The sequence below is a fragment of the Callionymus lyra genome, chromosome 2 (genome assembly GCF_982586985.1).
Source record: "Callionymus lyra chromosome 2, fCalLyr1.hap1.1, whole genome shotgun sequence".
NCBI lineage: Eukaryota > Metazoa > Chordata > Actinopteri > Syngnathiformes > Callionymidae > Callionymus > Callionymus lyra.
In genome coordinates this window covers 38,928,504-38,953,883 of record NC_141819.1, presented here as the reverse complement: position 1 = coordinate 38,953,883, position 25,380 = coordinate 38,928,504, and the positions used below count along the sequence as shown (strand labels likewise).

At 40.6% G+C, this 25,380-nt stretch overlaps 3 protein-coding genes across 5 annotated transcripts; 1 reads left to right on the top strand and 2 right to left on the bottom strand.

The window, feature by feature from the left end:
• Window positions 1-261: 261 nt before the first annotated feature.
• On the bottom strand, window positions 262-2,194 carry rgs16 (regulator of G protein signaling 16). Its single transcript, XM_087785122.1, has 5 exons — window positions 2,147-2,194; window positions 1,996-2,079; window positions 1,875-1,936; window positions 1,642-1,808; window positions 262-734 (listed from the first exon to the last, which is right to left on the bottom strand). The coding sequence occupies exons 1-5, from the start codon at window positions 2,188-2,190 to the stop codon at window positions 537-539; spliced, it is 555 nt and encodes a 184-aa protein (XP_087641248.1). The 5' UTR covers window positions 2,191-2,194; the 3' UTR covers window positions 262-536.
• A 2,922-nt stretch (window positions 2,195-5,116) lies between these two features.
• On the bottom strand, window positions 5,117-12,766 carry rgs8 (regulator of G protein signaling 8). The gene is made up of 5 exons (XM_087785124.1): window positions 12,625-12,766; window positions 7,273-7,418; window positions 7,061-7,122; window positions 6,596-6,762; window positions 5,117-6,247 (listed from the first exon to the last, which is right to left on the bottom strand). Exons 2-5 carry the CDS (start codon window positions 7,371-7,373, stop codon window positions 6,059-6,061), a joined length of 519 nt encoding a protein of 172 aa, XP_087641250.1. The 5' UTR covers window positions 7,374-7,418; window positions 12,625-12,766; the 3' UTR covers window positions 5,117-6,058.
• Window positions 12,767-15,135: 2,369 nt separating this feature from the next.
• mki67 (marker of proliferation Ki-67) lies at window positions 15,136-23,693 on the top strand. Of its 3 annotated transcripts, none has more exons than XM_087785084.1 (16): window positions 15,136-15,262; window positions 15,396-15,499; window positions 15,718-15,799; window positions 15,912-16,027; window positions 17,025-17,094; window positions 17,201-17,249; window positions 17,321-17,875; window positions 17,949-18,181; window positions 18,254-18,836; window positions 18,918-19,036; window positions 19,409-19,586; window positions 19,655-19,783; window positions 20,131-20,693; window positions 20,768-20,810; window positions 20,932-21,039; window positions 21,419-23,693. In XM_087785084.1, exons 2-16 carry the CDS (start codon window positions 15,411-15,413, stop codon window positions 23,407-23,409), a joined length of 4,908 nt encoding a protein of 1,635 aa, XP_087641210.1. In that variant the 5' UTR covers window positions 15,136-15,262; window positions 15,396-15,410; the 3' UTR covers window positions 23,410-23,693. The 3 variants fall into 3 exon arrangements, with proteins under 3 accessions (XP_087641210.1, XP_087641209.1, XP_087641211.1); XM_087785083.1 differs by having other exon boundaries at window positions 17,192-17,249; XM_087785085.1 differs by lacking the exons at window positions 15,396-15,499; window positions 15,718-15,799; window positions 15,912-16,027 and having other exon boundaries at window positions 15,153-15,262; window positions 17,192-17,249.
• Window positions 23,694-25,380: the final 1,687 nt, after the last annotated feature.

The following is a 25,380-nucleotide window of genomic DNA, read 5'->3' as shown; positions in this document are numbered from 1 at the left end:
CTTTGTTTTTTAATAAAACATGTTATTTTCTCTGAACTAACATGACTGTGTGACGTTTGTTTATGTCAAGTTTACTTAAAAAATATACCTGTAATAAACAAATTAATGAAACACAAACTCCATATGATTAATTTCATCTCTTTTTATCATGAGGTTGGACCCTTGATATAATGCAGACATTACATCGCATTAGTCAACATGACCACAGCAGAGGAAGCAGTGTGTGGGTGAATATTTGTGTGTTTGTGAGAGTGTGTCTCTGTGTGTTTAATTATGTGACTGTCTGACCTCTGACCTTTATTGAACACCCTTTCTTCACGTATAAAAATCCACACACAGTTAAATAGGTTGTTCTTTTTATAAAAAAAATATAAATAAATAATTTACATCAACAGTGTTTACATCGACAAAGTTCACAGTGGAAAAGTCCTCGAGCGTGTCGGCGTTCCAGACGTCGTGGGTCCTTGTCAAAAAGCCAGCTCGCCCGACTTGTGCTCCTGACGGACAGCGCATGGTCGCCCGCCATCGTTGAAGATTCAGGCCGTCTTCTGCTGCGACCCGGCGGGTCTGGCCCGAGCCAGCAGGTCTCTGTAGTACGGCGAGCGCAGGAAGCGCGGGTAGCAGTCTTTCGCCATCAGCATGTAGATCCTGTGCTGCGCCTGGTCGAAGCACGACGACGACGGTGCCGCCATGTTCGCTTTGGTGATGTCCCGCGTCTCGTGGTCGATGTTGATCTGGATCGTAAAGGGATGAGGGTCACTTCCTGTTTGGCTTGACCCCCCTGAGGTCAACTCAAATAACAGATTCATTCATACCCCTTAGAGTCACCAAGATTCTAACTGGTTAGACTCACGTGAACTCATGAGTTTGCTTTTGATATTATCAATATCATCTCTTTTTTCCTTTAACATCAATTTTACTATTTTGTGTAATTGTTGATCTTCATCACAAGATTTTTCTTTGTTGACATCATAGAATAAATAAAATGAATTAATATACATCGAATAGTGACATAAGTGAAGAATATATTCAAGAAATAAAATGAAATAAAAGACAATAAAAACTGGAATATAAATAGTTATATTATAACATTTAAAAAAATTAAATACATTAAATGAAATCAACATGACAGAAATTACTTGGTCGGCCCCAGAGCCCTGAGTTCGTCTTTAATATAATTGAAAGTGTACATAATGATAGCAGATATTAATTAAAATGTTAAATGAAACTAAATACAAGTAGATAATGATTTTTAATTCATTGCTGAAGTTATTAAGTTTATTTTTCCTCATTTATTCCCACATTTATTTTTTCATTTTTAAAAGGCTTCTCTGATAGTCCTTCATGACTGTATGCCTTTTTTTCTAAATCTGTGAGATGAATGGCTGAATTCAGCTGGTGTAACATTTTCTCACAGTATAGATAAAAGTCTCAAGTCACAATGAAAATAATTCTCTGCCCGTTTTAACTTTCACTTTGAATTTCTGAATCTAGCTTTTATACGACACTTTGCAATAAGAGTGAAACGATTCATCACTTGACAATAAATGTCTTGCATGCAAATGGTAACATTCAGTTGAATTATTTCTGTGTGGAATCATAACCGTGGAGCCTTCTTTGAAGAATAGAGGTTGTTCTCACCTCTCTGGGAGCCTCGCTGCCGATGAACTCGTTGAAGATCTTCTGGGCTTTGGCAGGAAGTTTGTCCGGGCTGCTGGTGCTGCGATAGTCTTCACAGGCGAAGTAGAAGGAGATGTTCTCCTCGCTGAACTCCGACACCAGGAAGGAGGTGAAGGCACAAAGACCACCTGCACGGAGGAAAAGGGTCAGATTCAAGTTTCCTGGTCAGGTTTGGTTTCAGCTGTCGAACATACATTTGCTGGCCAGAAGCTTCTCGAAGGATTCTTTCCATCGCACCAACTCCTCCAGCGAGGGCCTGGAACAGAAGGTGAGCATCAGCCACGGAGGTCCAAACTCAGTTTCTATAATCCTCACCTGCTCTTCCTGAACCTGCAGCAGTGGGCGCTCCAGTCCGGCCTGACCAGGAGGCTCCCCAGACGTGTCTTCATCTCTTTAGCCCTGCTAGCACAACAGCAACAAAGTCTGAGCTTCAGCAACATCACAGCGTGGTCCAGCAGCATCCTACCTCTCCAGGCAGCAGCTCGGCAGAGTCGAAAGTCCTTTACACATGACAGCTTCCAGCGTCCAGAGAAGATCAGCAGAATGTCTGCAGAGCACTGCTGAACCCTTTTATATCTCCTCCTCTGACCGTGAGTCACCGCTCCTGTCGGCCAATCACAGAGAGAGGAGGAGAGAAAGAATCAGGGAGGAGGTTGGGGGGGGGGCGACAGCTGCTGCAGCTTTTTTCTACGTAGAAACCTACATCAGTATTTTCACCAGGAATCAACACAATGATGGTGAAGATGACGATGATGACGATGATGAAGATGATGAAGATGATGAAGATGATGGTGAAAGGGCGAATTTGGTTATGTTGGTACACACACAAACACAAAAACACACACACACCTCTATAATCTCAGAACAATGAGATTACATAAACTCGGGTTCTGATCAGATCCATTGATCTGTTCTATATTATTCAAACCTCACCTACCATAACATTATGACCACTGACCAGCCACATGCAGCAGTGTCATGGTTGCACGTGGTCAAGCCGGTTTGCAGGTCCAGACCCCTGAACACCAACTGCCCGGAGGCACCCGGGCCTCGTCAGTCTAATAAAAGTCTTTCCCAGAACTTTATCAGATCTTCCAGAACCTCCTCCTGAAGAAATTTTGGTGTCATGTGAGGGCCCAGTGTTGTGGAGCCAGATGACTTTTATTGATATTACTAGTGAGTTCTGAGCTTTTTTGTGTGTGTGTGCTGGAAGCCCGCGGTGTCTGAACTCGTACACACGTGGCCCTTGACTTGGATCACCTGTCACACAATGTGAATTTATGAACCGTCTCATTTCCTCCTCATCGAGTTAGTCCAGACCAGAACAGACCTCGGGTCAGACATTCATCTGGATCTGCGATGACTCAGGTAAGACACAAGTGTGGCCTCGGGAGGTTCGTTCTCATCAATGGGAAGAAAACCTCGGCCGCTTCCTGCCGCCCCCGGCGGATGGCCATAGGTGACGTCAGAGTCCTTTTCGCCGTTAAAGCAGAAAAGAGATCCTCGACCTTGAATCTGCCGTGAACGCATGGTTACAGCAGCAGGAGAAGAACCTGTTCAGCAGCACCTTCATGGAAGTTTATCAGTGGCATCAGAATATTGTTCCATTGAAATATTTGAAATATATGATTATATATTTAAATGTATATAATATATATATAAACATTAATTTGGTATTATAGGAATTAGAATATCAAAGTGGAAAAAGGAAATTGAAAATATTCCAAAATGTTTTATTTTTTAAATTTATATTATTATCCTTCTTTTAATATAAAAAATATTAAATTAATTTATTAAAAATATTTCGATGCTTAAAGAAAGCAGCAACAACATCTGTTCATGTGTTTCAATATTTAAAAGTGCTTTTCGGTTTTAAATCTCTTTGTTAGGCGCCATCAATTAAAGTGTGTTATTATTATTATTATTATTATTTTTTTTTTAATAAAGTTTAAACATTTGATACGTTGAATAAAACTGTTAAATACTCCGATCGCACTGACATACTTTCATACGGGCGGCTGTTTCCTAGCATGGAAACTATCTCTTACCAACCATGATTAAGAGCCCGAACACAAGGTCACGGGCAGAATCTTTGTTCTGGAGTTACTCTGACTCATCGTCGTCACCGCAGGAAGTTCTGTTCAGAATCGTCAGCGTGATGCTGCTAGTCCTGAGTGGACCCGGATTAGCAGGTCCTCCCAGGATCCGTGCCGTTAGATGGAGCCCCAGAACCAGAGGAGCTCCAGCAGGTCGTTACCTGAGCCTGAATGAAAATCTGCAGGTGATTTTTACGAGTACTTGGTCGAGTGCAAACAAATCCTTATCATGTAACTGCAGGCTTTAGAGGGTGATCAAGGGGAGAACGCGACCTGACAAAACATTAGGACCCCCTGAGGAGGAGTGCTGGGTCAGTCCTTGAACAAGTAGTTAATCACTGATGAAGATCAAACTCATCATCGTCCTGTTTGTTGACAGGAAGTGGAGGAGTTTCCCAACTTCCGACACGTGTTCCTCTCGTCAGAGCTCAAGGCTGTTTTGGTTCCACTGACCGTGACCGGACCCACTTGACTCCCACAGTAGAACCATCCTAAAAATGTCAACAATACGTATAATAATGTGTTAAACGTGCTTGAATCAAAACAAGATGATAAAAAAGATGCTACTTTTGATGGGAAATATTGTTTTTTAAGCATTCCAATCTTATTTAGAAAAAACATCTGTCACGATCATATTAAGATGTAGCTATAAAATTACAATGATATGATTATCAGATAAAATTTAAGAAGACAATTTTACCAAAAAGTTTATTTTCTTATTAAAATCATAATTACTGTCAAACTTTAACGTTTTCATATCTGCATCAGACACAACTTGTTCATGGTCAGGCTCCTCCACATCATTGATCTGATCCAGCCTTACACCCCAGCTCGGGCTCTGAGGTCTGTGGATCAGAATCTACTGACACGGTTCAGGACCAGAGGAGAGAAATCCTTCCAGACTGTTGCTCCTAAGCTTTGGAAAGATCTTCCTCTCTCTCTGTGTTTGATGGATCTACTGACTCCTTCAAGAAACATCTTAAGACGTTTTTATTCGTGCAGGCGTTTTCCTGATTTTCCTGTGTTTGTCTTATGTGTCTTGACCTTTTATAGTATATATTTAAAATGTGTATTGTTTTTTATTGTTCAAGTGTGACGCTGGTCTAGAAAGGTGCTTTACAAACAACTATTAATTACTTACTTACTTACTTACTCCTTAACTATCATCCTCCTGGTCTCAGAAGGTTCTTAGATACGTCAGCTCTGACTGTAAAGTCAAGAGAAGATTCCCTATACAGTGACGCACAGCGTGTCAACACTCGTGATCGAACCAGAAGACAAACACACAATATTTCCTGTGTTCCTACATCAACATAACAAACAAACCTCAGAGACCACTGTAAGATATGTTTCTTCCTTTATTGATCAGAACACGGAGGAACTGTTTTTTGTAGGCTTTGCTCTGCAGCTCTCATTTGTCATGCAGGAAGATTCTAGACGTGCCACTAGATTGACATGTTGTTGTAGCAAACAAAGACACATCAACCTATCAGCTGATGTTAAATATCTAGTTGGCATAAACTGAGCAGTTGAAGGTTAATTAACCAGCTGAAGCTGTACATCTGATGGTCAACTAACCAGCTGGTGTTAACTAACCAGTTTAAGGTTAATTATCCTGCCAATGGTTACTCACAATCATAGTTAAATAACTAGCTGGAGTAAACTAATCCACTGAGGTAAACCAACCAGCTAAGAGATTAATAACCAGTCGGAGGTTTACTAAGTTAAAGGCAAATTACGACGACTGGCGCAAACGAACCAGCAGATAATTTTCTATTAGGCAAGACTTGACCAGCTGAAGGTAAATCTGAGGTTAACTTTCCAGCTGATGGTCAAATAACCAGTTGAAGATTAACCAAGTATCTAGGGTCAACTAACCTGCTGGTTGACCTACCAGTGGACTGTACATTATCCAGTTGACTGACAGTTAACTACCATACCGTTTTACTAACTTGGTTGAGGCATGAAAAAACTGGTGATCAAATGAATGACTCGGTGTAGAAGAAGAGTTTAAAAAAACATTGGTCGGGCGTATAAAGCGATCATGTGACTTCCTGAGCCGTGGCTTCGCTCCAACACAACTTTGACTCACATTGATGAGTCACGTGAAAGATTCACCACCACAACAAGCAGAATTTGAAGAGACTCTGAGTATATCAAAGTCTGCCATCATATCGTAAGCAGCAGGACTCTGCAGTTCCGAAGGAGGTTTTGCATGCAAACAAAAACCAGGTTCTAACAGGATCACAGTATTCGGGGTTTGGAGGTCCTGAATGTCCACTTCAAACGGACCTCCGCTGAGTCTGCATCCTGTTGACCAGGTCCTGGTACATCTGCGACCGGAGGAAGCGCGGGTACGAGTCCTTCTCCATCAGACCGTAGATCTTGGCCTGGACCTCATCCAGGCTGGATGGAGACGGGTCCTCCAGACTGAGCCGGGTCCGTTCCCTGGTTCCGTAGTCGATGTTGATCTGCGGGGCCGAAAGGCAGCTTGTCAGACCGGCCTGGACCCAACACTCTCCAGGACCAATGAGAATGCAGATGGATGAAGGAATAAACCAACCTGTGGTTGGATGGCTTGGTAGATTGACAGACTGGATGGGTTGATGACAATGACTCAATGACAAAGATGGATAATTGAATGAATGGATGAATGTGTAAATAATTGAAAAGTGGTTGGATTCAAATGATAGACACATGAAAGTACAGATGTATGAATGGGTGATTGAATACAATGTACTAGTGGATGGAAATACTTGGTGTATGAATGATGATGACTGGATGAACAACAGAGATGGAGGAATTGGTGAAGGTCTGACTTCTCTGGGCGCCTGGACGTCGATGAAGTGTTTGTAGATTTTGGAAGCTTTGGATGTGAGTTTCGTGGAACTCTTGATTTTCTTGAAGTCTTCACAGGCCAACCAGAACTCGATGTTTTCATTGCTGAACTCGCTCTGCAGGAATGTCCTGAAGGCCACCAGACCGTCTGTGACACACACATCCACACACACACACAGGTCAGGTCCAACTCATTCTTGTCCAGGACAGAGGGGAACGTTTCATCAAACAATGACTCATAGTTGAGTTGAGTTGCAAATATTGGTATTTGCTGGTGTGTGTGACCTTAGCAGGTGTGTGTGTGGTAGTATGTCAATAACTTGATTGTCTTCAACTCCTGTCCAGAGGAGATAAAACGAAGCCGGGTGTGTACCCAGAAGAAGGCAGGTTTACACCAGTTCTCAGGTGGATACCCAACATAAACGACTGGAGTGACGGTGACTCACATTTGTGGGCGAGAAGCTGCTCGAAGGAGTCGGACCATCGAATAACCTCATCCGTGGATAACCTGGAGAGAGAGAGTTGATTTGAGTGGGAGACAAATGACAAATGTAGCAACAACTTTAAGACAACCATCGACACCCATGTCACTGGCCGTGGACACTCTGGCTCAGGAGTGTCTCATGACCCAATCCCAGAGGAAATGTTTTGAACTCACTTCAGGCAGCGGGCGGTGGTCAGCTGGGCCGGAGGCAGAAACTCTGAGAAGTCGCTGCTTGAGTCGGACTTGTGCGACAGACAACCGAGTCGAGTCTTCATGGTGCCGACCAGCTGTCTCTGTCCAGTGTGAGTCCAGAAGAAAAGCTACAGCAGATGACAACCACAAAAACAATCACACAATCAAATATGAAAGAGGAGCAAAAGAAATACTGGATAAATAACAGTAACTGGGCTATTAGTTAAAATGAGATCATTTGATACACTTTCCCATGTTGTTTGCAGACGACTGAGCTCAGCACTTCCTGGAAACAAATGCTTCAGTATTGATGTCTCTCTGAACCGTGAGAGACTCAATTAACAGTCACTGACTCCTGGATTCAATCTCTTAACCTCCTTCAGGACACTTCTGTTTCTAGCTCTGCTCTTCATTTAATCATGGGTTAAGGATGATGATGATGATAAAGATAAGAACGATGATGAAGATTATAATAATAATAATCATGATGATAATGATGATAAAGATAAATACAGTGATGAATATTAAGATGATGATGATGATGAAAATGATGATGATGATGATGATGAAGGTGAAGATGATGAAGAGAAGGGTGATAATAATTATGATGATAATGATGATAAAGATAAATACAGTGATGAATATTAAGATGATGATGATGATAATAATCATGATCATAATGATGTAAAAGATAAAGACAATGATGATATTAAGATAAAGATAAAGATGATGATGATGATGACGACGACGACGACGACGACGACGACGACGACGGCGACGACGGCGACGATGACGACGATGACGATGACGACGATGATGATGAAGAGAAGGGTGATAATAATCATGATGATAATGATGATAAAGATAAGGACAATGATGAATATTAAGGTAAAGATGATGATGAAGGTGAAGATGATGATGATGATGATGATGATGATGATGATGATGATGATGATGATGATGATGATGATGATGATGAAGTTGAAGATGATGATGAAGGTGAAGATAAGGAGAGACAACAAAGAAAAAAAAGATGATATGAAGAAGAACAAAAAAAGTTAAAGATAAGGATGATGGCGATGTTGAAGGTGATTATGAGGAGGATGAAGTTGATGGTTCTACTGAGGTCGTGTTGATGTCTTTTCTGTTGACGTGCTGCCGAAACAGAACCCGGAGCGAGGCCGTGGCCCAGATCCGAGAGTTCGCTTATATATGTGATGAGGAGTTGCTGGAGTGGAAGAGTGAGTCACCATGTGTCGTCTATTTTCAGCAGGAACTACGAACACAGACTTTATTTTTAGGATCCTGAGGAAGAGGAGGGAGGATGAAGATCCAGCTGATTCTGAATGGAAGCTGCCGCAGTCATAATCCCGATGGCGGTTTGTTTGACACTGTGCTGTCAGATCCCCATCCAGTCACAGTTGAACTCTTCTCTGCACCACTTCAACATACAAGTTAAACAAGTCAATGTATAATTAAATCTAATCCACAAACCCTTCATGTGATTTAAACCTAACACCAGTCGCTCAGGTCAGTTTAAACTGGACCAAACTGGAGCTGGAAACCGACTTGTTTTATAATTTGCATTTATTTCTATAACTGAGGTTGCAAACAGGAAGTAGCATTAAAATTCTGGTTTGTAATTTTGTTAGTATTTTTCCAGAAACATGCTTCACTGTGCATACATGTCTCACTTCATACAAATATGACTTTAAGTGTACACATGTTTGTTTTTGTAATCACTTCACCAGCAAACAAACAACAACAGACATTTTTTAAACACTGCCACAAATCCGAAGTTATGCAAACAGGGGTTCCAGGCCCGCCTGGTAATCGGGTCACAGTGTTCCGTTGACTCATAACTCATCCTCTCGCTTTAATCTGTGCCGCGGCTTAGACACGTGAGTCGCTATTTTTACCACTGACAAGCTCATGCAGGCAGAAGTGCTGCAGCAGAGCGAGTCCTGGAGGAGCAGAGCTAGAAACAGAAGTGTCCTGAAGTCCAGCTGCAGCGGAACACGCAGCTGGATTGGGATTAATAATCCAGGTCGCTGCCAAAACGTTGCACTGCGGCAATACTTCATTTCTTTGAGATTTAAGAAGTGACAGCAACCGTTGAACATCTGCAGTGACTCTTGACTCTTGATATGTGATGAACTGCACCAAATAAAACAAGCAAACTTCTTGTATCTCACAACACATAATGTTATAGCTATTTTATCCAAGGTGTAAACTCAGCCATTAGGTTGGAAATTACTTTAATGACACTTATTTATATATTTTAAAATATGAACAGAGCTCTTGAAACACACCTGACCTCTGAAAAAAGTGTTTCTGTGTGTCTCCTGTTGATAATCCTTCCATCTATATGTATAATGTCGTAAGGGCAGCAGTTTCCACACTTTCAAAATAAAAAGATCCTGTATTTTCTATTATCGAGTTCAACACAAAATTGAGAATTTCATTAAAAAAAAAAAAAAATGGAAAAATGTTTTGGAATTAGCTTGGACAGTTAGTGGCTTATACGGTGTTGTTATAAAAAGAGTGTGTGACATTTAAAAAGCGTTATTATTATAATCAAAAGTAAATGTTTTACATTCTCTGCATTAAAATCTGTTATAGGGCTACAAATGGGCCCTGGGTCGCACTTTGGACATGCCTGTGTCAAACTAACATCTCATCTTTTAACGCCCGAGGAAGACCCAACGATACTTGAACTTCTCCAAGGTCTATGGAGTTTTGGCATTTCCACAACATTCAGAGCCTTAAAAAAAAATCCAGTTGGAACTCATGTACACCAGGGGCATAGCCAAGTATCCCTTCAACCTTTAGACAATTTACTTGGTCAAGGTTAGTCTAACTATATACGGTTCTAATCTTCCCCTAATGAAACGTTGAATGGAATAAGGTAGAACCGAAAGATCATTTCTGTGGTCTCACTGAAGTATTCCCACATTCAAGTTTATACCTCAGCAACAGCTACACACCACTTTGCCTGTCTGTAACTTTTAAGCGACAGATAGGCCTCTTTCTCAAGCTCAATGCCTTGTAATAAAAATCTTGTTTTGAGGGTTTAAACACAACAGTCACAACTACCTTACAGCCACAACTCAGGCCAGCTGCCTTGGCCATGTCCCCTGCCAATACTAGTGTACGGTTAAAGCTATGTTGAGTTCAAGATCTTTATAACACTAGATTCTGCCAGATGGTCCCAGCATACCCTTTCTACACAGCTTTGCCTTCCAGCCTAGATCCTCTCATCAGTGTCTAATAGATGGGTTCCAAACCAAATCACACAAGGTGCCAAATTCTTTAAGCAGTCGCCCAACTACATTTCCCAAACTGTCTTTGAAGGGAATCTAATTGCGATATTGTGTTTTTTCAACAATCCCTTTTGGCCCGTAGGCCCTTAACTTTGACACGTGATATAAGACATCTACCAGACATCTACCAGACATCTACCACCTACTAGGTGAAGCCCTAACCCGGGTTTAACCCTAACCCTAACCCTAACCCTAACCCTAACCCTAACCCTAACCCTAACCCTAACCCTAACGCGATCTACAAAGTCAATCAATCATTGGGTTTGCATTGGACCAGCTGTGATGAGCTCCGGGAATCATGTGCAAGTGCTCATTCTGATCGAGATCAGTACAACGAACCGCTAATCAGTGCATACAACAGTTACAACAGACCTTACCCTCAACCTGAAGGCGGAGGGACCCTACCCTACTGGTTAAAAACCACAGCATACAGGATGATGGACTACCAGTTAGCATACCACATATTTTTGTCTTGAGAAGATTGGAACCAGAACCTGACCTTTATTTTGGTGCTTTTAAGCCAACAACTAGGCACCTTCCAAGCTAGAGATCAGCACAGACTGCAAAACTGGTTCAGATGTAAAAAAAATATCAATACACTGAAACATTTTTTTTCTCATAATACTGTATCGATATTAAACTGCACTGTATCGATTTATGTTATTTTAGATTTTTTAATTATGTTATTATATATTTATTATTATCATAGTTCATTTATAGTTCATATTTCGATAAAGTGTGTGTAAAATAAAACAATAAAAAAAAACTTTTAGGCAAACATTTACAGCGTTCTTTCATTTTTTCGTTGCAAGATGACAGTAGTCATTATACTCTATACACCAGTGAGTATTTTGATTAATGTGCATTAATAACCTAATTTAGCACATTAGTCCAGGGTAACACTTCTGCCTCCAAATGTGTATGTTTTGTGTTAGTTCATTGTTAGATTTAAACGGAAACACAGCTTTTTTCAGCAGTAAAACAAAGTTTATAATCCTGTTCTCCCTCAAATTTAACAATCGCCACAGTGCTGGCCTCGTGTGCACGTGAGTTGTAACTGCACCCTCCTGTACTGTTTTGAATCTTATGAGAATATTTTCTGACACACACTCATGCTCTCCATCTTCAGTTTCCATGGTGACTTAGGTTGTCATGGCACCAGATCAGCGGTCGCTCTCATCGGAACTCCAGACCTTGTGTAGCACTTCTGTGTTCTTTGACTGTGACGCAAGTGTCAAACTGTGAACGTGTGTTAGCCCGGTGTGAGCAACTAGCTGTTAGCTTCTTTGATCTTCCTCCAGTGTCACATCTGATCTTCAGGCCTTGCTCAACACATGTTCATGTTTATCTTGTCCTTTGAAACTGTTTAACGCTTTTGTAACTTCTGCTGTCTTTTAGCTTCACGTTTCCTGGCTGGCCCGGAAGTGCTCTTCACCCTTTGTCCACCTGTCACTCTCCCTTTCTCACAGATCCACCACCTCTTTATAGAATCTCATCTCTTCAGATCTCCCAGAAGAGTTCTTAGTAGGACCAATGCCATGAAACCACTCTTCACCTGGAACCTCATGCTCAATATCAAGTCGGCGAAGAATCCAGTCCAGTCCAGTCAAGCATCAAACTGAAGATTATTGATTGAGCCAGAGGTTGTGGAGCAACTGGATTCAAGAAATCCAGACTCTTACCGGGGAATGTATTGCCAGCTTAGGTCACCTCACATATTAATGTGACGATCCCATGCCCTGCAGTGAGTCTTCATGCATTCATCCATAAAAGAGTGAGAACATCTTGACACTGTTCATCCTCAACAAAAGTTCACACACTCATGCACACAAAGACACTTATGCACACAAAAACACCCACGCACACAAACATACTATTGCACACTTACACACACCCTGGCAAACACACACACTCTTGCACACACAGACACTCTCTTGCACAAACACACATGCACACACACTCTTGCACACACACACACAGCACAGAGTTACATAAGAGTCAGATGTGTTACCTGGAGTCACCGCTCTCTGACACTCGTCCTTCTGCTGGCGTTGTTATCGGTTGCTATTGTACCGTTGTTGTTGTTGTTGGAGAGCGAGCTCCTTGCCGAGCAGAGAGGATGGAGAGGAGCGAGACGAGGAGGACGAGTGTGAAGCTGCTGACTCCGAGGAAGACTCTGTCACGTGACTCCAGTCACAGGATCACTCATGCCTTCATGTATTCACTCGTCATTCATCCTTCCAAAAATGATCAATGTCGTTTAATCATTCATTCATTTAATCATTCATTGATTATTTTAATCATGCATCAATTATTCATTCACTCATCTGTCATTCATTCATTTTTTTTAACCATTAATCATCCATCAATTAATTTATCTGTCTTTCCTTTTTGCTTCACCTGAAATCAATCCAACAGTAATTAATTATTTTATGATTTTTATGATCCGTCATCCCTCAATTCTTACCCAGTCTAGATCAGGAATACTTTAATATATTTAATATCAGTTAATTAATTAAATTGTTTTTTTGTATCTTCTCACTTTGACGTACGAGTCCCTTGTTTTATTTACTTTATTGTATTTTATTCATCTCACTTTACTTCATTTATATAAATTCATTATTTTATTGAGTGATTTAAACACCCCTAAACATTTCTAGTCTTGTGTTTACAACAATGGCAATAAATGTTCTGATTATGCTTGAGATTCACTGTCAGGAGTCTCTCCATATCTTATCGGTATAAGTTACCTTAGAAATGATATTGATTTATTAATTTAATGCATACTGTCAAAAATATAAAAAGAATAATAAAAAACTTATCACGTTTAAGTGTCTGACTCAGCTCCTCACATTTCAAGTTAAAGAATCCCTGAAAAATATAACACTTTAATGACCTATCTGTGCAACATGGAGAGTTTTGCGTAGTATCTGCAGAGAGAGTGAGGGAGACGTGTTATATGTAATAATTAAAGGGAATAAACTGAGGAAAGTACTGGTGAAATATAAAATGTGAAACAATAAGATTAAAAAGTAATATATTTTAAAAAATATTACTACATAAATATAGTTAATAATAAAATATTACTAAATAAATATAGTTAATAATAAAGTATTACTACATAAATATAGTTAATAATAAAATATCACTCTTTGGGTTGTGTTTTCTAATAATTGTAATGCATGTGTTGTGCAAGTGGTCCTGGCAAATCACTGAAGCAATAATGCACATGTTGTGCAGGAAACAAGCCGATGGACAAAAGTTGAAGGCTGTCCGAAAAGAAAAACAATGCAGGTCTGGTAGTCTGAAAGGTAGACAGAAAGGGATCTTTGCCTAAGACAAAAATATTATGACAAACTACACCCACAACAGTAACAACAGAGGCGACGAAAACAATAACATCACAGTCATCTTTAACAACAACCTGATGCAAAGATTTTTGTGGATTTAAAGGCAAAAGAAATCATTCAGGCAGAAACAAAACGACGGCATCTTAACCTTGATCCCTCTCAATTGATAAAGACGATGCTTTTGTGTGAGACATATTGTAAATAAAATAAATCTTTAAACTGATTTAAACAACCAACCAACAAAACACTATTTTCACTAAATCGCAGAAAATGTTGCATATGGCAACTTTTCATCAAAACTTCTGTTTATATCGACCAATAATCTTAATATTTCTAAATAACAGTCTATACTAGGGGTCTGCAACGGAACCCTTGATGTGACTCCTTTAGATTAGATTAAACACATTTAAATAATATTAATTTAAGGTTTATTGATTTCATTTGTTTGAGTCTTCTGGTTATTTTAGCGCTAACGACCACCGGTCGCCAAACATTCCCCAAAAAAGACATTCACTGTATTCAAGCCCAATCTAAATATTTTCTCTCCTATGTGGATCCTTGAATTATTTTTGTTCTGTTTGTTTAATACATTTTATGTGTTAGCTTCAGTTCAACTATCAAGCGGATTTTGCGGCTGGGAAGGAGCCAATGAAACGAAAAGAAGAAAACACGTGACATTTACGTCTTTGTCTTTCCTCTACAGATCGTGTCCCTGTGTTTAAGAATGACCGCATATTTATCCAGAAGTTGTTAATGTTACGCGAAGTCAAGCGACTTTTATGGATTTCGTGGACATTGCCGTTTAAACTCGCATTGACCATCTCCCCGCCCCGTGGTGATGACGTCACCACTGGATTGGCCAATCAGAATCATTCGCGCTGGATTTTAAAAGATTTGAAATGCACATGGAGCCTCAGCACAGCCTGCCTTCCGCCAGAATCATAAACAATATAGTTCCAGCGGTCTCTCTCGCTCTCTTTATTTTCTGTCTTGTTTAGGAATTTTCATTTAGATCTCACACAAGTAACGACATATAAGGGACTCGAGTGGTAAATAAACGTGGCGATGATTTGGGGTGAAACGTTTATTGAGAGTCTGGCGGAAGGATACTAGCCTCAGGAAACTAGACTTGACTCTTTCGGCGCAACTGTTAACCATATAGCTTCCGTTAGGCACGCGCCGTAGTTGCTGTATGAGATCCTAGCGTAGCATAGTTTAACCATGATGTTATTGCTGCAGTAATATTAGTACATTTATTCTAGCCTAACTCACTTGATGTACAGTTGAAAGAACTTACAGGTACGTTGTTTTTCTGACGTTTTGTGTATTTTTTTTTATACCATATTCTGATATCAATTTTACAGCAACCTTGAGAGTTTTGCTAACTTTTCTTTAAATTTGACCAATATTTAACTTAATCTCATTTTCCAAGGTAAATATCAAGAAAATGCCACTGCACGGTAAGATCGTGGTGATAAAGAGAAGTGGAGGTGACGGGTCAGAGCTGCCACTGACGGCCTCATGTCGCTTTGGAAGGTAAATTCGTCTTTACTCACCACATGTTATTGTTAACTATGAGTAACTGATGCATTGTGTTTAGTTGTTACATTTTGTTTTGATGTCATTCGATGTCATGTTTTCGCAGTATGACGATGCATAAGTGCGCCTCGTGTTCATGTTCAGTCTGTGCACAGCAGGACAGGAAACCCTTTGCTTTTAATATGTTTTTAATTCACATGTACATGTGTTCACAGGAAGCCGGACTGCGATATCCGCATCCAACTTCCCCAAGTCTCCAAAGAGCATTGCAGAATTGATTTAAATGAAAATAAAGAGGTAAATCAAGATGGCCGACTTGAAAAAAAAACACTGAAACTTGGATTTTGAAATGAAATGGTTGTGATGAACTATAACAGTAGGTAATGTTAATCTTTCTGTGTCTTTTAAGGTTATTTTGACCAATCTGAGTTCTGTCAATCCCACACTTGTCAACGGAGAACCTTTGCAGCAGGCAGAGCGTTTGAAACATGGAGATGTAATAACCATTATTGATCGATCTTTCAGGTGTGTATTCACTTTTTTCATCATATTTGTTTCTCCCCAAATTCATATTTAACTCGTTTTTTACTCACCTTCACGTTTACTTGGGGGTTGGGATGTTTTTAGAGTAAGTAATAAATAAGATTAATTGGTAATTCGAAGTTACAGGCAGAAATGTATGTCCATATGATGGTCGCAACTGAAAACCATTTTTCCTTGTCCAAAATGCCTCCATACTACTTTTCTGTAATTGAATAAAAAGGGTTATTTGGATGTTTTTGACACTAAAAGGTTAGTTCATCCCAAATTCTCATTTTCTACTGAACCTTATGTTGACCATGGATTTGGGTTTATTTTCAAGGTAATCTGAGTTATAGGAAAAATTTATATTCATTGTAATGAAGCAATTGATGATCATTAGTATTATTCTTCATCCAATAAAACGCGCTTAAAACATCCATATACCGACGTGGAGTTCATCTGTAATGTCCATCTTCTATTGAAGCCTTAAGAGAATTGTTCCAGAATAACTAAAACAAGTCTGATTTAAGATCGTCTGTGCACACACACCAACTGAGGTATTTGGATGTTCTAAGTTTTAATTAATTTTTGACCAAATACACTGGGCAGTCACTCAATCAAAATAGACGTTATTGTTCCTGACAAATCTTAAACAGTTACAGAATAGTCTGAAATTGAGCCCAACACTTAGTTGCCGTGAAGGTAATTTGTTCTTTAATTTGCCGTCACTTCAGCATTGACACTCTTTCTGCCTGTTCCATAAAGGCACTGATTACTCTGAAATTCTCCCAACCCTTGGTTTACCTGAGGTTGATGGGGAAACTTAGTGAAATAACGTTTTCTCCCCTATATATCCCTTTAAAATAATTTTAATTTAAACTAAAATTTAGATGAGGTATGCTTGTTCATTAATTACTGTCCTTACATCAATGTGTATCCAAACAATCTTTGGAGAAAAAAAACTGATTCTTTTTTTTTTTTTTTCTTTTTTTTTTTGTAGGTTCGAGTATCCTCCACCACCAACACCCAAGAAGAGATCTTCACTCGGAAGAAAATCTGAAACCCTCAAGGTAATACAAGGCCATCAAGCTGTAGTTACTGCATTCATATAAGTGGAAATGTTAAATTTGTCTGTGACTAAGCATAATATTGGTGTCTAATGTTCAGGTTTTGCAGGTTCAGCAGTCGGGAGATGGCATCAGTGCTGGCGGTGAAACAAAGAATGGTGAGTGTTGGTTCATTTGTTTTATTTATATTTTTAAATCGACTGTTAAAAAGTCTTCTACTTTGTTATAGACCATAATCTCAAAGATGGAAGTGAGAACAACACTTCACATAGCATGGATGAAACCGTGGAGGTGTCAAAGCAGGACAACAACTCCCCCTTCAGTGATCTGTATCAAATGATCAAGAAGTCTCTAGATATAAAGACCCCACTGAAGTCCTCAGACAGTCGCTTTCAGACGCCGTCATCAAAGTTTTGCACTCCAAAACCAACGATGATCTGGGATGAAAAACCTGCAGCCAAAGGCACCCCGCTAAAGGATGCCACTGCTAAACAAGCTGCAGATCTCAAAACTGAAGTGGGTGGGACGCCAAAGTCCGCCAAGAAGCAGAGGTCACCATCACAGAGTGTCACCCCTGACAAGGCTGCTGCCGATGTGACTCCATTGTCGTTGAGAAAACGCACAACTCCACAGAGATTCACAGCCAGCGACGTTCAGACCCCCAAGATGAGAAGCAGAGAGGTGACGCCGACCAAGTCTGCGACAAAGGATGAAGTGAAGCAGAAGTCTTCCACCCCACAGAGCGAGAGAGTCAAAAACAAATCCCCCAGAGATCCGGAAACTGGTAAATATACATTAATTTAAAGGTGTCAATGAGATTTTTGTATTCAAGTGCTCATGTTGTGTTTTCATTACAGGTAAGGTGATGCCACAAAAGCGGAAAAGCGGAGAGTTCATGAATGAGTTGCCAACACCCCAAACAAAAAGGAAACGTGTTTCTTTTGGTGGCCAACTGGCTCCAGAGCTGTTTGACAAAAAACTTCCCCCCAACTCTCCATTGCGTAAAGGGGCCACGCCACGAAGAAGCCTCTCCGTCCCAAAGCCCAAACTGTCATTGTTGAGACGGGCATCTGTTATCGGCTTGTTGAAGGTAAGTTTTCGATGTTTTTGATGAATTCAGAATCCAGAGTTCATTAAACATTTATTATTTAATCGCTTGTAGGAGGATGATCAGGAAAATTCAGATGCCAAAAGTCCTGCAAAGGTCAAGACTCCTAAATCTGCAAATAAGGCAGCGAAGGCCAAGACACCATCTCCTCAGAAGTCACCAAGATCCAGGTCAACTTCACCCAAGGGTTCTGAGACGAAATCTGTAAAACCCAAGACCCTGACTCCTCAGAAGTCTCCAAAATCTAGATCTGCCTCACCTAAGGCTGCTGCAACACCATTGCAGAAATCTCCCAAACCCAGGACACCTTCACCTAAAGCAGAAGCAAAGAAGACTCCAAAAGTCCAAACCCCGTCTCTTCAGAAGTCTCAGAAAGATATGTCTTGTGGAAGAAAGTCTGTGGGTTCCTCTTCAAAGAACGAGGATGAGACTCAGACCCCCACAGTTCAAGGTCGCTTCTCTATCTCCCGCATCAGCACCCCATCACCCGGTACAGAAAGTACCAGTGCAGATGCAGAGTCTTCGGTTCATGCAACTCCCAAAGTTCCTCTGAAAAGGAAGAGCATGAAGAAGACCCCAAAGAGTGCAGCGAAAATGATTTCAAGACTGAGTGGCATTTCTCGTGCCTCATTGAAGGGTATGTTTGTGGTGGACACAAACTGATACTACTGTAAAAGCAAGTTGTTTAATTTTAAAACCACGTTCTTTGTTTTCGCAGCCACTTCCTTTGCTGATATTGTCAAGTTTGGGAAGACCAAAATCCAAGTGGCTGCACTTGCCCAGAGAAGCCTTGCCAAGAAAACCATAAAGAAAGTCAAAACTGTGCCTAAACCACAGGTAATACAAAATCACTACTGGAACAATTACATTTACTTGTCATTAGGGTGTGTGTGTGTTAATCTTGTCAGATTTTCTGGTTTATTTATATTCAAATAAGTCCGGTAAAATAATATATTTCTTTACATTTTTTGCAAATGTTCATAATTTTGGCGTGTAGACTTTCGGCCGCTAGAGGGCTGCATTCATTACAATTTCCACAGCTAAAGGAACGATGAGCTCCCGATGACTGAGAATTTTTAAAGCTGGTGTTTGGGCAAATTAAGCTTTCTGTTATATTAAACCAAAAGAGTGAAACCATTATTTTATGGCAACGGCACTAACAGTTAGTGCATTTTGTTAATCTTGTTTCTGAATTCCTTTAACTTTCAGACACCTGCTAAAAAGCTGATGAGCTACACAAGCACAGGGCACGCTGCCTCACCTGCCACTATCGTCGTGGGCAGAGCAATAAAACAAAGGGTGGTCCAACCAGTGGGGGCCCCACCAACAGTCGTGTTCAATACGGCCATCTTGGAGAAGAAGACCAAATTGGACGTCGATCTATCAGGTAATATCCTGATCCTTAAGCTTTTGATTGGTTGTCTTACAGTCAGTTTAATTCATTTGCCATTTCAGGTGTTTCAGAGATGTTTAAAACCCCAATGAACAACAAAGTTAAGCAGTCTGTGCTCAGCCAGGATAGATCTGCATCCAAGAAGAGGGTAGAGGTCGAACAGTCGGTCTTGAACACACCAGAGGAGACTGGTACGTTACACTATTTAATGCATTTGATTTTGTTGGTATTGGGACGCATTATGATGCCAGTGATTTAGAGGACACGAGTAACGGTTTATAGAGTTCAACAGTTTGCCAGAAACTTCAATTAGTTTTGACATTTTAAAATTTGTATTCAACGGCAGTCACTAATAACTGTGACACTTGGCTGTTTTATTAAACAATTTAAGAAACTCTTTTGTACACTTAATTGACTTTATCATGTGCCAAGTAGTCCCATTTGTAACGGGAGAAATGCTGCACATTAAAAATGGATTTTTGCTTTATATAATCAGAATTAAAAGTTGGACTAATATTTTGATGCCCTGCCTTCACAGGGGAGATGGTTGTGTCTCCAATGAGTGTTGCATCAGTGATCAGAGGAAGAGCTTACAACAGTGAGGCGGTTCAGCGCCTACTGAATGGACCCGAGGATGACGGCATCTGTGAAGACGTCCCCCCACTGCAGATTGACACCGAAGAGTCTGAACAGACGGAGGAGTCTGTGCCTCCAGTGTCCTCTCCTAAACCGACACCAGCAGCACTAGAGCTTCCTTCTGAAGTAACGATCACAAAAACCCCTGAACATGTTGTTGAAGACGTCTGTGAAAGAATTCAACAAACGCCGAAACAGAAATCTGAGCCCATCGAGGACCTACGAGGAAAGCTTCTGAAGACGCCCAAGCAAAAGATCGTCCAACAGGAGTGTCTCACTGGTGTCAAAAGGATCATGCAGACGCCGAGAGAGAGGGCTGAACCGGTAGAAGAACACTTTGGCATCAAGAGACTTGTGACATCACCAAGAATCCTGGGTAACCCACCAGTAGAGGACTTCGAAGGGCTCTACGAGCTCATGGAGGAGCCTGTTACTCAGGCTACGGTGCAAGCTGAACCTGCTGAGGTAAAGACAAATATTTATTCATTCAATTGTTATCTTCTGCATGTTTTTTTTTCCTAAATTGTTTTTCATTTTAGGTCGAAGAGGAAATCAAAATTGAGAGTGAGTCTGAAACTAAAGGTCAGTTCATCTAGCATTTATGGATTCTTTTGAGAATTTAAAGTCTCAAATTGAACCCAGTATAATCTGTTATACTTGATCTTTATCAGTGACCATCCTTCTGCTCTTCCTCTGCTTTTAGTTGAAGAACTTGCCCAGGAAGAACCACAAGCCATTGAGTCCAGTGTTGAGGCTGAAGCTTTGTCAGATGAAGTCTCTACAACCATTCCTCAACTCATCATGGACAACGGTGGATATTTAATTTTTTTCCTAGCTTAATTTTAAACACAATGGTGTGGCGCCAATTTACATTTGAAGCTTTGCCTTCAACCATCCACATTGAATATGCAGTATGCTTAATATGAAAATTCTAAAGTTGAACATCTAGATCATGTTAAGGTAACTTGTACAATATTGTATAAATATGCAAGAAAAGCTTAAGTATTAATGATTATGTGCCTCATAAGGTTGAAAATTCCATGCAAATCTTCCCCATTGGTTGATTCTTGATTGATAAATTGTTTAAAATTACAGTTGTACTTGTAACTATGTATTGAAAGAACTTGGACCATCATTACTTTGTTGACACAAACCTTAACTGATGTCTCGTTCATGTCACTGCTTTTCAGTCGACACAAAACATGGAGACCAAGTGGAAATCATTTGTGAAAGCGAAGCTGTGGAAATGACCGTGGAAGAAGTTGCACCACCTGCTGCCGAGGCTGGAACAGAAGACAAACTTGAGGTTGAGGCAGCTCCCGCCGCACAAATGGAAGTAGACGCATCCACTGCTATTGAAAAGAAACCTACACGAGGAAGAAGAGTTAAAGCCGTGGAGCCCAAAGCAGTTGAAATTTCGGAAGAGCCAGCTGTTTTACTGCCAGTCAGGGGACGACGTGGGAGAAAAGTCGAAGTAACAGCGACACCCAAGAAGACGACACGTGGCAGAAATGCCAAGTCCACTGATGTTCCAGAAGTGGTCCCAGTTGAGGCTTCTCCAATATTGGAAAAGGCAACAAAGGAGCTCACAGAGCAGTATGAAACGGATGACGCTTTAAAGGTTGTCCAGAATGAGCTTGGTGGAGATGCGATCTCTGAGGAGGAAAAGCCTACTATGGCAACACCCAGAAGAGGAAGGAAGCCTAAAACTGATGCTGCCCAACCAGAGAAACTAGAAGAGGCACCTGTGGAAACTTCAGAGATGCTTGAGGAACCAGTCAGAGCCAGAAGAGGAAGACCTGCCAAAAAAACAATAGAGATTCATCCAGGGACTGAGGCCAACTCTTTGGAAGCTGAAAAACCTCAAGAGTCTGCACCAAAGATGGGGAGAGGCAGAAGGCAAGCTCCGGTGCTACCGCAGACTCTCCCTGAAGATTCCCACAAACCAGAGAAGATCAACGATGAAGAAGAACTTTTAGCTGCCAAACCCAAACGAGTCACCAGAACAAAGATGACCAGAAGCAGAAATGCTATGTCCACTGAAGCTCCAGAAGTGATCCTAGTTGAGGCGTCACCGGTGCCTGAAGAAGCCCCAGAGATATCAGAGGGGCATGCACCTGATCAAGTTGTAGAGGTGGTTCAGAATGAGCTTTGTGGTGATGTGGTCGCTGAGGAGGGAAGGTCTACTTTGGAAAAACCCAGAAGAGGAAGAAGGCCTCAAAAGGATTCAGCCCCACAAGAAGAATCTGAAAAGGCAATGGTGGTTCCTGTACAGGTGACCGAGGCTGTGGCGCCAGTCGGAGCCAGACGAGGAAGACGTGCCAAACCCACAGAGGACAACTCTCAAGAAAATGAAGCCACAGCTACAACTTTGGAAGCCGAAAAACCCCAAGAGCCAGCTCCAAAGTCAGGAAGAGGCAGAAGAAAAGCTCTGGTTGAGACTCTCCCTGAAGAAGATTCTCATGAACCAGAGAAGGTTGACGGTAAAGAAGACCTTGTAGCTGCCAAACCTAAACGAGGCACCAGAACAAAGAAAGTGACTGCTTCTGAGTTGGAAGAAACGAAAGACCAGGAGATTCAGGTCTCAGACAAACCCAAGCAGGCTAGAGCAGCTAAATCCACTACAGAAGTTGTAGAAGAAGTGGTTGAAATTAAGTGTGAGCCTGAAGAGAAAAAGCCAAGAGGGAGAGGAGTCAAAGCCTCTCTCAAGGTTGAACCCTTGGAAGTGGTTCCAGCTAAAAGAGCCCGCAGAGGTGCAGTGACCACCAACCAAGACACTGCATCAGTTCCAGAGTCTGAGCCTGCTCCCGTCGTTAGAGGAAGACGAGGAGTCAAGAAAGCCGAAAACACTGAAGACTCGCATGTCATCCAAGATTCATTCGCTCTTAAGGAGGAGACAAAAAAATCGGTCCAATGGAAAGACGACGTGGAAGTCCGTGAAATTCCAAAGATGACAGCGAAAAAGGCAGCTTGTGGCAAGATTAAGCGTGATGAGCAAAAGGAGACTGAAGAGGACCAGAAAGCTGAAGAGCATCTCTCAGAAAACGTGGTGGAACCTCAGCCAGCAAAGAGGGGTAGAAGAGCAGCAAAGGCTGTGGTGGAGTCTGTTGGGAAAACTGTGGAAGCTGCTCAAACTGAGACGCAGCCTAAAAGTCGTAGAGGAAGACCGGCAAAGAAATAATTGTTTACCAAGTTCATTCTTAAATCAGTGTATTGTTTTTTTTACACTTTTGGTAGATTTTAGAGTAGTTTTAATCAATATGAAGCACTGCTGGGCATTTCTTTTTTTGCTTATCTCAAGGAAATCTTTTTTTAATCGTTTCATAGATAATGTTGACTGTTTTGCGCTTGATAAGTGGTAATTAAACTTTATAAGAAGCGTATGTGGTCGTTTTTTTCGTTGTTTTTTTTCATACAAACACGTTTGTTGATCCATTTGTTGCCTATTAAAAGTAATTTTACTATCTCAGATTTTTTATTGTTTTAAATGGCTTACATGAATCAATTTTTGCCTCTATATATCCAGTATAACCACTAATGTTTTTCGGTTGCACATTTAACCTTGGTTCTCTTTATTTTTTTTATATTGCAGTGTCCTATCCTATTTCAAAGTAATTGATACAAAACTTTTTTTTAATTTTGACAAAAGTGTTTGGAAATGTAAAATATCAAGCCCAAATTTTAGGCAAACCTTTAAAGACCTTGCAACAAAACATCTTGTGAACATGTGTCAATGCAGGGTCTGCGTTTTTTTAATCCACTGATGAAAATTAAATATGGATTTTGATTAAGGCTGAATATTCTATAAAGTCATCTAATAAAAGAAAATCCCCAAACAAAATTTGCTACTCAGAAACTTCCGTCGGTCAAATTAGGAGCAGCGCTCTTAACTGTTTGAAAATCAGGATTGTTATTAATGTATTATAACTCTTTTTCATTATTTTGTGCCATATCTATTGAACGTTTAAACCAAATCTAGATGTTCGCTCAGTGAATGGGGGTTTAGATAATTTATTCAAATATTTCTAGTATCCCATATGTTAAAATATTTTAATGCAGAATTTAGGAGACAGCATCCGTACGTTTGAATTCTGGCTTGTTAAAGGGAAGTGATGCTTTAAATAGAGGTGGCCTACTGCCCCCTGCTGGATGGGGAGTGCATCGGTTTTCTTCAGCGACGAGGCAGAGCCTTCGAGAGGTAACCCATAGCGACAGCCTGTAGAGGGTCTCGCACGCATTTGTAGAACCTCAGTTATCAGAAGCTATAATTTGGGGTATACATCCTGGACTTCGTTTCAAGCTGCAGCATACATTGAAAACATGTTTACAAAAACAATGGAAAGTTACATGTTGTTTGCACTGAACCAACACAGCAGTAGCAAAAATGATGATAGGCTTCTGTAATGTTGACTATTAGGTTAGGTTAGGTTAGGTTGAACTTTATTGATCCCTCACGAGGTCTCCTTCTGGAAATTGTTTTTTTCCAATGGCCACAGCAAATACAGCAATTTTTCATAAAAAAAGAATCAAAATAAGAACAAGAACAAAAAGAAATAAAGAGAAATAACAAGATGATACAATCTAAGTCTAAAGATAAAGAACATAGATCAAAGAAAACTAACAAAGACAAAGGATACAGAGATTAACATAGAATAGAACATGAAGATACTTTCACTCCACTCCTGTCCCCGAACTCAGAATTGTACAATTTAATAGCCCGAGGAGTGAATGAGTCCCTGAGTCTATTTGTTTTGCATCATGGGAGGAGCATTCATGCACTCATTCTGCTTCTCTGCTCACTGATGACATTGTTCAGAGGACGACTGTCATCATCCATGATGGACAGTAATTTGTTCAGTGATCTCCTCTCAGCAACTGTCACCAGTGAGTCCAGCTATTAATTCATGTCGCAAGACACACAACAGATGCTAACAGCACTGAAATAGTGGAGGGGTGTTAATGTTTATTCCAAAAGAAAGACAACGAAAGTAAAACACAAATGTCATATCATAAAAGGGCAGCTAGTGTATTGATTTAAGTGTGTCTTAAATAGATCTTGGACCTCCATTGTACTCATCAGTTTGTGTCTGTTTAAACAAAACTGTCTTTCAAGACTGGGTGACATCAATTGACCTGACTGACGCATACTTTC